Consider the following 11,386-nt stretch of genomic DNA (forward strand, 5'->3'; position numbering starts at 1 on the left):
ACCCAGTAGAACTGTAGAGGACTGGATCAGGAAGAGAGGACCCAGTAGAACTGTAGAGGACTGGATCAGGAAGAGAGGACCCAGTAGAACTGTAGAGGACTGGATCAGGAAGAGAGGACCCAGTAGAACTGTAGACTGGATTAGGGAGAGAGGGACCAACACACAGTTGCAGAGAACCTCTTCAGGACCACCGACAGCTGCTCTCTGAGTGATGGAGAACCTCTTCAGGACCAAAGACAGCTGCTCTCTGAGTGATGGAGAACCTCTTCAGGACCACCGACAGCTGCTCTCTGAGTGATGGAGAACCTCTTCAGGACCACCGACAGCTGCTCTCTGAATGCTGGAGAACCTCTTCAGGACCACCGACAGCTACTCTCTGAGTGATGGAGAACCTCTTCAGGACCACCGACAGCTGCTCTCTGAGTGATGGAGAACCTCTTCAAGACCACCGACAGCTGCTCTCTGAGTGATGGAGAACCTCTTCAGGACCACCGACAGCTACTCTCTGAGTGATGGAGAACCTCTTCAGGACCAAAGACAGCTGCTCTCTGAGTGATGAAATCTCTTCAGGGACCAAAGACAGCCGCTCTGAGTGATGGAGAACCTCTCCAGGACCACCACAGCTCTCTGAATGATGAGAACCTCCTCAGGACCACCGACAGCTGCTCTCTTCTGAGTGATGGAGAACCTCAGGACCACCGACAGCTGCTCTCTGAGTGATGGAGAACCTCTTCAGGACCACCGACAGCTGCTCTCTGAGTGATGGAGAACCTCTTCAGGACCACCGGCGTTCTCTGAGTGATGGAGGCAAACCTCTTCAGGACCACCGACAGCTGCTCTCTGAGTGATGGAGAACCTCTTCTGAGACCACCGATAGCTGCTCTCTGGGAGTGATGGAGAACCTCTTCAGGACCACCGACAGCTGCTCTCTGAGTGATGGAGAACCTCTTCCAGGACCACCGACAGCTGCTCTCTGGAGTGATGGAGAACCTCTTCAGGACCACCGACAGCTGCTCTCTGAGTGATGGAGAACCTCTTCAGGACCACCGACAGCTGCTCTCTGAGTGATGGAGAACCTCTTCAGGACCACCGACAGCTGCTCTCTGAGTGATGGAGAACCTCTTCAGGACCACCGACAGCTGCTCTCTGAGTGATGGAGAACGCCTATACGATCCAGATAATTGAATAATTTCCTGCCAAATGAAATGTGATTGTCTTTTGACATGTCTTCCTCAGAGATGTTTCTTAACCGGCATTGTTGTAATCCTCCCAGGTATTTTCCTGAGGTGGTAAAGGACGGCCTCACCAACCAGCTGAACAACCCAGAGGTGGCGGTGGACATCACTAGACCGGACACTCTGATTCGCCAACAGATCATGACACTCAGAGTGATGACCAACAAGCTGAGAAACGCCTACAACGGCAACGACATCTTCTTTCAGGACTCCAGTAAGTCAGCCGCCTCTTGTGTTCCAAACGGTACCCTGTTCTCTCTGTAGTGCACTACCTGACCAGGGGCCCTTAGGGAATAGGGCTCTATTCTCTCTGTAGCGCACTACCTGACCAGGGCCCATAGGGAATAGGGCTCTAATCTCTCTGTAGTGCACTACCTGACCAGGGCCCTTAGGGAATAGGGCTCTATTCTTCTGTAGCGCACTAACCTTGACCAGGGCCCATAGGGAATAGGGCTCTAATCTCTCTGTAGTGCACTAACCTTGACCAGGGCCCATAGGGAATAGGGCTCTAATCTCTGTAGCGCACTACCTTGACCAGTGCCCATAGGGAATAGGGCTCTATTCTCTGTAGTGCACTACCTTGAACAGGGCTCATAGGGAATAGGGCTCTATTCTCTCTGTAGTGCACTACCTTGACCAGTGCCCATAGGGAATAGGCTCTATTCTCTCTGTAGTGCACTACCTTGAACAGGGCCCATAGGGAATAGGGCTCTAATATCTCTGTAGTGCACTAACCTTGACCAGGGCCCATAGGGAATAGGGCTCTAATCTCTCTGTAGTGCACTACCTTGACCAGGGCCCATAGGGAATAGGGCTCTATTCTCTCTGTAGTGCACTACCTTGACCAGGGCCCATAGGGAATAGGGCTCTAATCTCTCTGTAGTGCACTACCTTGACCAGGGCCCATAGGGAATAGGGCTCTATTCTCTCTGTAGTGCACTACCAGGGTCCATAGGGAATAGGGCTCTATTCTCTCTGTAGTGCACTACCTTGAACAGGACCCATAGGGAATAGGGCTCTATTCTCTCTGTAGTGCACTACCTTGGCCAGGGCCCATAGGGAATAGGGCTCTATTCTCTCTGTAGTGCACTACCTTGACCAGGGCCCATAGGGAATAGGGCTCTAATCTCTCTGTAGTGCACTACCTTGACCAGGGCCCATAGGGAATAGGGCTCTATTCTCTCTGTAGTGCACTACCAGGGTCCATAGGGAATAGGGCTCTATTCTCTGTAGTGCACTACCTTGAACAGGACCCATAGGGAATAGGGCTCTATTCTCTCTGTAGTGCACTACCTTGGCCAGGGCCCATAGGGAATAGGGCTCTATTCTCTCTGTAGTGCACTACCTTGACCAGGGCCCATAGGGAATAGGGCTATAATCTCTCTGTTGTGCACTACCAGGGCCCATAGGGAATAGGGCTCTATTCTCTCTTTAGTGCTCTACCAGGGCCCATAGGGAATAGGGCTCTATTCTCTCTGTAGTGCACTACCTTGGCCAGGGCCCATAGGGAATAGGGCTCTATTCTCTCTGTAGTGCACTACCAGGGCCCATAGGGAATAGGGCTCTACTCTCTGTTGTGCACTACCAGGGCCCATAGGGAATAGGGCTCTATTCTCTCTGTAGTGCACTACCTTGACCAGGGCCCATAGGGAATAGGGCTCTATTCTCTCTGTTGTGCACTACCAGGGCCCATAGGGAATAGGGCTCTATTCTCTCTGTAGTGCACTACCTTGACCAGGGCCCATGGGGAATAGGGCTCTATTCTCTCTGTAGTGCACTACCAGGGCCCATAGGGAATAGGGCTCTATTCACTCTGTAGTGCACTACCAGGGCCCATAGGGGGATAGGGCTCTATTCTCTCTTTAGTGCTCTACCAGGGCCCATAGGGAATAGGGCTCTATTCTCTCTGTAGTGCTCTACCAGGGCCCATAGGGAATAGGGCTCAATTCTCTCTGTAGTGCACTACCTTGACCAGGGCCCAAAGGGAATAGGGCTCTATTCTCTCTGTAGTGCACTACCAGGGCCCATAAGGGATAGGGCTCTATTCTCTCTTTAGTGCTCTACCAGGGCCCATAGGGAATAGGGCTCTATTCTCTGTAGTGCTCTACCAGGGCCCATAGGGAATAGGGCTCAATTCTCTCTGTAGTGCACTACCTTGACCAGGGCCCATAGGGAATAGGGCTCTATTCTCTCTGTAGTGCACTACCAGGGCCCATATGGGATAGGGCTCTATTCTCTCTTTAGTGCTCTACCAGGGCCCATAGGGAATAGGGCTCTATTCTCTCTGTAGTGCTCTACCAGGGCCCATAGGGAATAGGGCTCTAATCTCTGTGTTGTGCACTACCAGGGCCCATAGGGAATAGGGCTCTATTCTCTCTTTAGTGCTCTACCAGGGCCCATAGGGAATAGGGCTCTATTCTCTCTGTAGTGCACTACCTTGGCCAGGGCCCATAGGGAATAGGGCTCTATTCTCTCTGTAGTGCACTACCAGGGCCCATAGGGAATAGGGCTCTATTCTCTCTGTTGTGCACTACCAGGGCCCATAGGGAATAGGGCTCTATTCTCTCTGTAGTGCACTACCTTGACCAGGGCCCATAGGGAATAGGGCTCTATTCTCTCTGTTGTGCACTACCAGGGCCCATAGTGAATAGGGCTCTATTCTCTCTGTAGTGCACTACCTTGACCAGGGCCCATGGGGAATAGGGCTCTATTCTCTCTGTAGTGCACTACCAGGGCCCATAGGGAATAGGGCTCTATTCACTCTGTAGTGCACTACCAGGGCCCATAGGGGATAGGGCTCTATTCTCTCTTTAGTGCTCTACCAGGGCCCATAGGGAATAGGGCTCTATTCTCTCTGTAGTGCTCTACCAGGGCCCATAGGGAATAGGGCTCAATTCTCTCTATAGTCTATATGCCACACTGTCTATATAACACACTGTCTAAATCAGTCTATATGACACACTGTCTAAATCAGTCTATATAACACACTGTCTAAATCAGTCTATATAACACACTGTCTAAATCAGTCTATATAACACACTGTCTAAATCAGTCTATATAACACACTGTCTAAATCAGTCTATATAACACACTGTCTAAATCAGTCTATATAACACACTGTCTAAATCAGTCTATATAACACACTGTCTACATGACACACTGTCTAAATCAGTCTATATACCACACTGTCTACATGACACACTGTCTAAATCAGTCTATAAGACACACTGTCTAAATCAGTCTATATAACACACTGTCTAAATCAGTCTATATAACACACTGTCTAAATCAGTCTATATAACACACTGTCTAAATCAGTCTATATAACACACTGTCTATATAACACACTGTCTATATGACACACTGTCTAAATCAGTCTATATAACACACTGTCTAAATCAGTCTATATAACACACTGTCTATATGACACACTGTCTAAATTAGTCTATATAACACACTGTCTAAATCAGTCTATATAACACACTGTCTAAATCTGTCTATATAACACACTGTCTAAATCTGTCTATATAACACACTGTCTAAATCAGTCTATATGACACACTGTCTAAATCAGTATATATAACACACTGTCTAAATCAGTCTATATAACACACTGTCTACATGACACACTGTCTAAATCAGTCTATATACCACACTGTCTACATGACACACTGTCTAAATCAGTCTATAAGACATACTGTCTAAATCAGTCTATATAACACACTGTCTAAATCAGTCAATATAACACACTGTCTAAATCAGTCTATATAACACACTGTCTATATAACACACTGTCTAAATCAGTCTATATGACACACTGTCTAAATCAGTATATATAACACACGGTCTAAATCAGTCTATATAACACACTGTCTACATGACACACTGTCTAAATCAGTCTATATACCACACTGTCTACATGACACACTGTCTAAATCAGTCTATATAACACACTGTCTAAATCAGTCTATATAACACACTGTCTAAATCAGTCTATATAACACACTGTCTAAATCAGTCTTTATAACACACTGTCTATATAACACACTGTCTAAATCAGTCTATATGACACACTGTCTAAATCAGTATATATAACACACGGTCTAAATCAGTCTATATAACACACTGTCTACATGACACACTGTCTAAATCAGTCTATATACCACACTGTCTACATGACACACTGTCTAAATCAGTCTATAAGACACACTGTCTAAATCAGTCTATATAACACACTGTCTAAATCAGTCTATATAACACACTGTCTAAATCAGTCTATATAACACACTGTCTAAATCAGTCTATATAACACACTGTCTATATAACACACTGTCTATATGACACACTGTCTAAATCAGTCTATATAACACACTGTCTAAATCAGTCTATATAACACACTGTCTATATGACACACTGTCTAAATCAGTCTATATAACACACTGTCTAAATCAGTCTATATAACACACTGTCTAAATCTGTCTATATAAAACACTGTCTAAATCAGTCTATATAACACACTGTCTAAATCAGTCAATATAACACACTGTCTATATAACACACTGTCTAAATCAGTCTATATGACACACTGTCTAAATCAGTATATATAACACACTGTCTAAATCAGTCTATATAACACACTGTCTACATGACACACTGTCTAAATCATTCTATATACCACACTGTCTACATGACACACTGTCTAAATCAGTCTATAAGACACACTGTCTAAATCAGTCTATATAACACACTGTCTAAATCAGTCTATATAACACACTGTCTAAATCAGTCTATATAACACACTGTCTATATAACACACTGTCTAAATCAGTCTATATGACACACTGTCTAAATCAGTATATATGTCTAAATCAGTCTATATAACACACTGTCTACATGACACACTGTCTAAATCAGTCTATATACCACACTGTCTACATGACACACTGTCTAAATCAGTCTATAAGACACACTGTCTAAATCAGTCTATATAACACACTGTCTAAATCAGTCTATATAACACACTGTCTAAATCAGTCTATATAACACACTGTCTAAATCAGTCTATATAACACAATGTCTAAATGTCTATATAACACACTGTCTAAATCAGTCTATATAACACACTGTCTAAATCTGTCTATATAACACACTGTCTAAATCAGTCAATATAACACACTGTCTAAATCAGTATATATAACACACTGTCTACATGACACACTGTCTAAATCAGTCTATATACCACACTGTCTACATGACACACTGCCTAAATCAGTCTATAAGACACATATCAGTCTATATAACACACTGTCTAAATCAGTCTATATAACACACTGTCTATATAACACACTGTCTCAAATCAGTCTATATAACACACTGTCTAAATCAGTCTATATAACACACTGTCTATATAACACACTGTCTCAAATCAGTATATATATAACACACTGTCTACATGACACACTGTCTAAATCAGTCTATATACCACACTGTCTACATGACACACTGTCTAAATCAGTCTATAAGACACACTGTCTAAATCAGTCTATATAACACACTGTCTACATGACACACTGTCTAAATCAGTCTATATACCACACTGTCTACATGACACACTGCCTAAATCAGTCTATAAGACACACTGTCTAAATCAGTCTATATAACACACTGTCTAAATCTGTCTATATAACACACTGTCTATATCACACACTGTCTATATCACACACTGTCTAAATCAGTCTATATAACACACTGTCTAAATCAGTCTATATAACACACTGTCTAAATCAGTCTATATAACACACTGTCTATATAACACACTGTCTATATGACACACTGTCTAAATCAGTCTATATAACACACTGTCTATATAACACAATGTCTAAATCAGTCCATATGACACACTGTCTATATAACACACTGTCCAAATCAGTCTATATAACACACTGTCTAAATCAGTCTATATAACAATGTCTAAATCAGTCTATATAACACACTGTCTAAATCAGTCTATATAACACACTGTCTAAATCAGTATATATAACACACTGTCTATATGACACACTGTCTAAATCAGTCTATATAATACACTGTCTAAATCAGTCTATATAACACACTGTCTAAATCAGTCTATATAACACACTGTCTAAATCAGTCTATATAACACACTGTCTAAACCAGTCTATATAACACACTGTCTAAATCAGTCTATATGACACACTGTCCATATGACACACTGTCTATATAACACACTGTCTAAATCAGTCTATATAACACACTGTCTAAATCAGTCTATATAACACACTGTCTAAATCAGTCTATATAACAAACTGTCTATATAACACACTGTCTAAATCAGTCTATATAACACACTGTCAAAATCAGAGAAGAGCGGCTGATGGTAGAGAGGAGAGGGGCTGATGGTAGAGAGGAGGCTGAGATCAGTGTGACAGAGGAGAGGGGCTGATGGTAGAGAGGAGGCTGAGATCAGTGTGACAGAGGAGAGGGGTTGATGGTAGAGAGGAGAGGGGCTGATGGTAGAGAGGAGAGGGGCTGATGGTAGAGAGGAGAGGGGCTGATGGTAGAGAGGAGAGGGCCTGATGGTTGAGAGGAGAGGGGCTGATGGTAGAGAGGAGAGGGGCTGATGGTAGAGAGGAGGGGACTGATGGTAGAGAGGAGAGGGGCTGATGGTAGAGAGGAGAGGGCCTGATGGTAGAGAGGAGAGGAGAGGGGCTGATGGTAGAGGAGAGGGGCTGATGGTAGAGAGGAGAGGGCTGATGGTAGAGAGGAGAGGGGCTGATGGTAGAGAGGAGAGGGCCTGATGGTAGAGAGGAGAGGAGAGGGGCTGATGTTAGAGAGGAGAGGAGAGGGGTTGATGGTAGAGAGGAGAGGGGCTGATGGTAGAGAGGAGAGGAGAGGAGAGGGGTTGATGGTAGAGAGGAGAGGGGCTGATGGTAGAGAGGAGAGGGGCTGATGGTAGAGAGGAGAGGGGTTGATGGTAGAGAGGAGAGGGGCTGATGGTAGAGAGGAGAGGAGCTGATGGTAGAGAGGAGAGGGCTGATGGTAGAGAGGAGAGGGTCTGATGGTAGAGAGGAGAGGGGCTGATTGTAGGGAGGAGAGGAGCTGATGGTAGAGAGGAGAGGGCTGATGGTAGAGAGGAGAGGGGCTGATGGTAGAGAGGAGAGGGGCTGATGGTAGAGAGGAGAGGGGCTGATGGTAGAGAGGAGAGGGGCTGATGGTAGAGAGGAGAGGGGCTGATGGTAGAGAGGAGAGGGGCTGATGGTAGAGAGGAGAGGGGCTGATGGTAGAGAGGAGAGGGGCTGTTGATAGAGAGGAGAGGGGCTGATGGTAGAGAGGAGAGGGGCTGATGGTAGAGAGGAGAGGGCCTGATGGTAGAGAGGAGAGGGGCTGATGGTAGAGAGGAGAGGGGCTGATGGTAGAGAGGAGAGGGCCTGATGGTAGAGAGGAGAGGGGCTGATGGTAGAGAGGAGAGGTGCTGATGGTGGAGAGGAGAGGGGCTGATGGTAGAGAGGAGAGGGGCTGATGGTAGAGAGGAGAGGAGAGGGGCTGATGGTAGAGAGGAGAGGGGCTGATGGTAGAGAGGAGAGGGCCTGATGGTAGAGAGGAGAGGGCCTGATGGTAGAGAGGAGAGGGGCTGATGGTAGAGAGGAGAGGGGCTGATGGTAGAGAGGAGAGGGGCTGATGTTAGAGAGGAGAGGGGCTATATTAGAGAGGAGAGGGGCTGATGGTAGAGAGGAGAGGGGCTGATGGTAGAGAGGAGAGGAGAGGGGTTGATGGTAGAGAGGAGAGGGGCTGATGGTAGAGAGGAGAGGAGAGGGGTTGATGGTAGAGAGGAGAGGGGCTGATGGTAGAGAGGAGAGGGGCTGATGGTAGAGAGGAGAGGGGTTGATGGTAGAGAGGAGAGGGCCTGATGGTAGAGAGGAGAGGGGCTGATGGTAGAGAGGAGAGGGGCTGATGGTAGAGAGGAGAGGGGCTGATGGTAGAGAGGAGAGGGGCTGATGGTAGAGAGGAGAGGGGCTGATGGTAGAGAGGAGAGGGGCTGATGGTAGATGGAGGAGAGGGGCTGATGGTAGAGAGGAGAGGGGCTGATGGTAGAGAGGAGAGGGGCTGTTGATAGAGAGGAGAGGGGCTGATGGTAGAGAGGAGAGGGCTGATGGTAGAGAGGAGAGGGCCTGATGGTAGAGGAGAGGGGCTGATGGTAGAGAGGAGAGGGGCTGATGGTAGAGAGGAGAGGGGCTGATGGTAGAGAGGAGAGGGGCTGATGGTAGAGAGGAGAGGGGCTGATGGTAGAGAGGAGAGGGACTGATGGTAGAGAGGAGACTCTTGACTGCCCCTCAGGAGACTGTTGGACGTGACCTGGATACTCCAGCCTCTGTTAAAGACCGTTGTCCAGCACCAAGAACGACATGTACTTTTGTTTTTTAAATAAATCTATTATTTATAAACCCCTTCAAAGTAGGAGGATACGTATGCAAATAAAATATGTGGTCAGAATAATTGGTCAGAATAATCAGATCAAATTGTGATACCATACTGTGGGTGAAAAACTTTTAAAAAAAATTAAAAACTAATTTCCACCTGAACAGGCTGAAATGCTTACACTAAAAGGACATTATGATAATTGAACAATTTTCAGTGTTATTTCAACCTCATATTATAGTAATATGACATTTTTCTGTCTGCATTGCCTCATTACAACCAAAAAGCATTTTTTTATTTTTTATTTCTTTCAATTTTGACTTTACCGTCCTGTGGAGATCGCTCAGCTCTGCCTCCAGGACAATAAACATCCACCTGCAAAGTGAGACAGACATCATTAGGGGCTTTGAATAACACTGGCCGTGACAACAAGGCAGGGATATGGCCCAGAAAACTTTCAGACAGTCAACTATCTGTTCTTTGAGTCTGTTTGGAACCGCACTCCTGTCTGTCTGTCTGTCTGTCTGTCTGTCTGTCTGTCTGTCTGTCTGTCTGTCTGTCTGTCTGTCTGTCTGTCTGTCTGTCTGTCTGTCTGTCTGTCTGTCTGTCTGTCTGTCTGTCTGTCTGTCTGTCTGTCTGTCTGTCTGTCTGTCTGTCTGTCTGTCTGTCTGTCTGTCTGTCTGTCTGTCTGTCTGTCTGTCTGTCTGTCTGTCTGTCTGTCTGTCTGTCTGTCTGTCTCCTCTCTCTCTCTCTGTCTGTCTGTCTGTCTCCTCTCTCTCTCTGTCTGTCTGTCTGTCTGTCTGTCTCCTCTCCTCTGCTCTCTCCAGGTGACGAGGGCAGCGGCAGCAGCAGTGGCTGTACAGAGGGATGTACCACAGAGTTTGTGTTTGTGGGTCCAGAGGCCCCCGTGGTGGGAGCAGACAGGAGTGATGAGCGAGCTTCTGCTGCATCAGGCAACGCCCCACATCCCTCCAGACCCTCTCCCCTGCTACTGACCCTCTCTCTCACAGCCCTGTCCTGGTCCAAGAGATAATACCAGCTGGCCCGAGAGGACACCAGGACATTACCCCTGCTCCTGACCCTCTCTCTCACAGCCCCGTCCTGGTCCAAGAGATAATACCAGCTGGCCTGAGAGAACACCAGGACATTACTGCTACTCTGACTCTGGCACCAATCAGACAGCCAGCCAGCCGGTCGTCATACTAACTGTTAGTGTTCTCTAAACGGAACCAGAACAGGACAACCCTTTTGGATCCCCACCATGAAGAGATATGGTGACAGTAGTATACTGTAGTAGACTGAGGAGTGTTGTGAGTGCTGCATCCTGCTTTGTCCCCAAAGATCTCTCTGTTCTAATCTGTTCTGTTCTAATCTGTTCTGCTCTGTTCTGCTCTATTCTAATCTGTTCTGCTCTATTATAATCTGTTCTGCTCTAATCTGCTCTATTCTAATCTGTTCTGCTCTAATCTGTTCTGCTCTGCTCTGCTCTGTTCTAATCTGTTCTGCTCTACTCTATTCTAATCTGTTCTGCTCTATTCTAATCTGTTCTGCTCTGTTCTGCTCTGCTCCAATCTGTTCTGCTCTAATCTGTTCTGCTCTATTCTAATCTGTTCTGCTCTATTCTAATCTGTTCTGCTCTGTTCTGCTCTGCTCTAATCTGTTCTGCTCTAATCTGTTCTGCTCTATTCTAATCTGTTCTGTTCTGTTCTATTCTA

General features: G+C 46.1%; 1 protein-coding gene across 1 annotated transcript; it reads left to right on the plus strand.

Moving 5' to 3' along the window:
• The first annotated feature begins 936 nt into the window (after positions 1-936).
• Positions 937-11,126, plus strand: LOC124022345 (glypican-6-like). The gene is made up of 3 exons (XM_046337268.1): positions 937-1,064; positions 1,274-1,449; positions 10,499-11,126. Exons 1-3 carry the CDS (start codon positions 937-939, stop codon positions 10,702-10,704), a joined length of 510 nt encoding a protein of 169 aa, XP_046193224.1. The 3' UTR covers positions 10,705-11,126.
• Positions 11,127-11,386: the final 260 nt, after the last annotated feature.

The sequence above is a fragment of the Oncorhynchus gorbuscha genome, unplaced genomic scaffold (assembly GCF_021184085.1).
Source record: "Oncorhynchus gorbuscha isolate QuinsamMale2020 ecotype Even-year unplaced genomic scaffold, OgorEven_v1.0 Un_scaffold_1351, whole genome shotgun sequence".
In the NCBI taxonomy this organism is placed as follows: Eukaryota; Metazoa; Chordata; class Actinopteri; order Salmoniformes; family Salmonidae; genus Oncorhynchus; species Oncorhynchus gorbuscha.

Coding starts and splice junctions, on each gene's coding strand:
- LOC124022345 (XM_046337268.1), top strand. CDS start 937: ATGGAGAACCTCTTCCAGGACCACCGACAGCTGCTCTCTGGAGTGATG. Junction 1,065..1,273: donor CACCGACAGCTGCTCTCTGA/GTGATGGAGAAC, acceptor TAATCCTCCCAG/GTATTTTCCTGAGGTGGTAA. Junction 1,450..10,498: donor CATCTTCTTTCAGGACTCCA/GTAAGTCAGCCG, acceptor TGCTCTCTCCAG/GTGACGAGGGCAGCGGCAGC.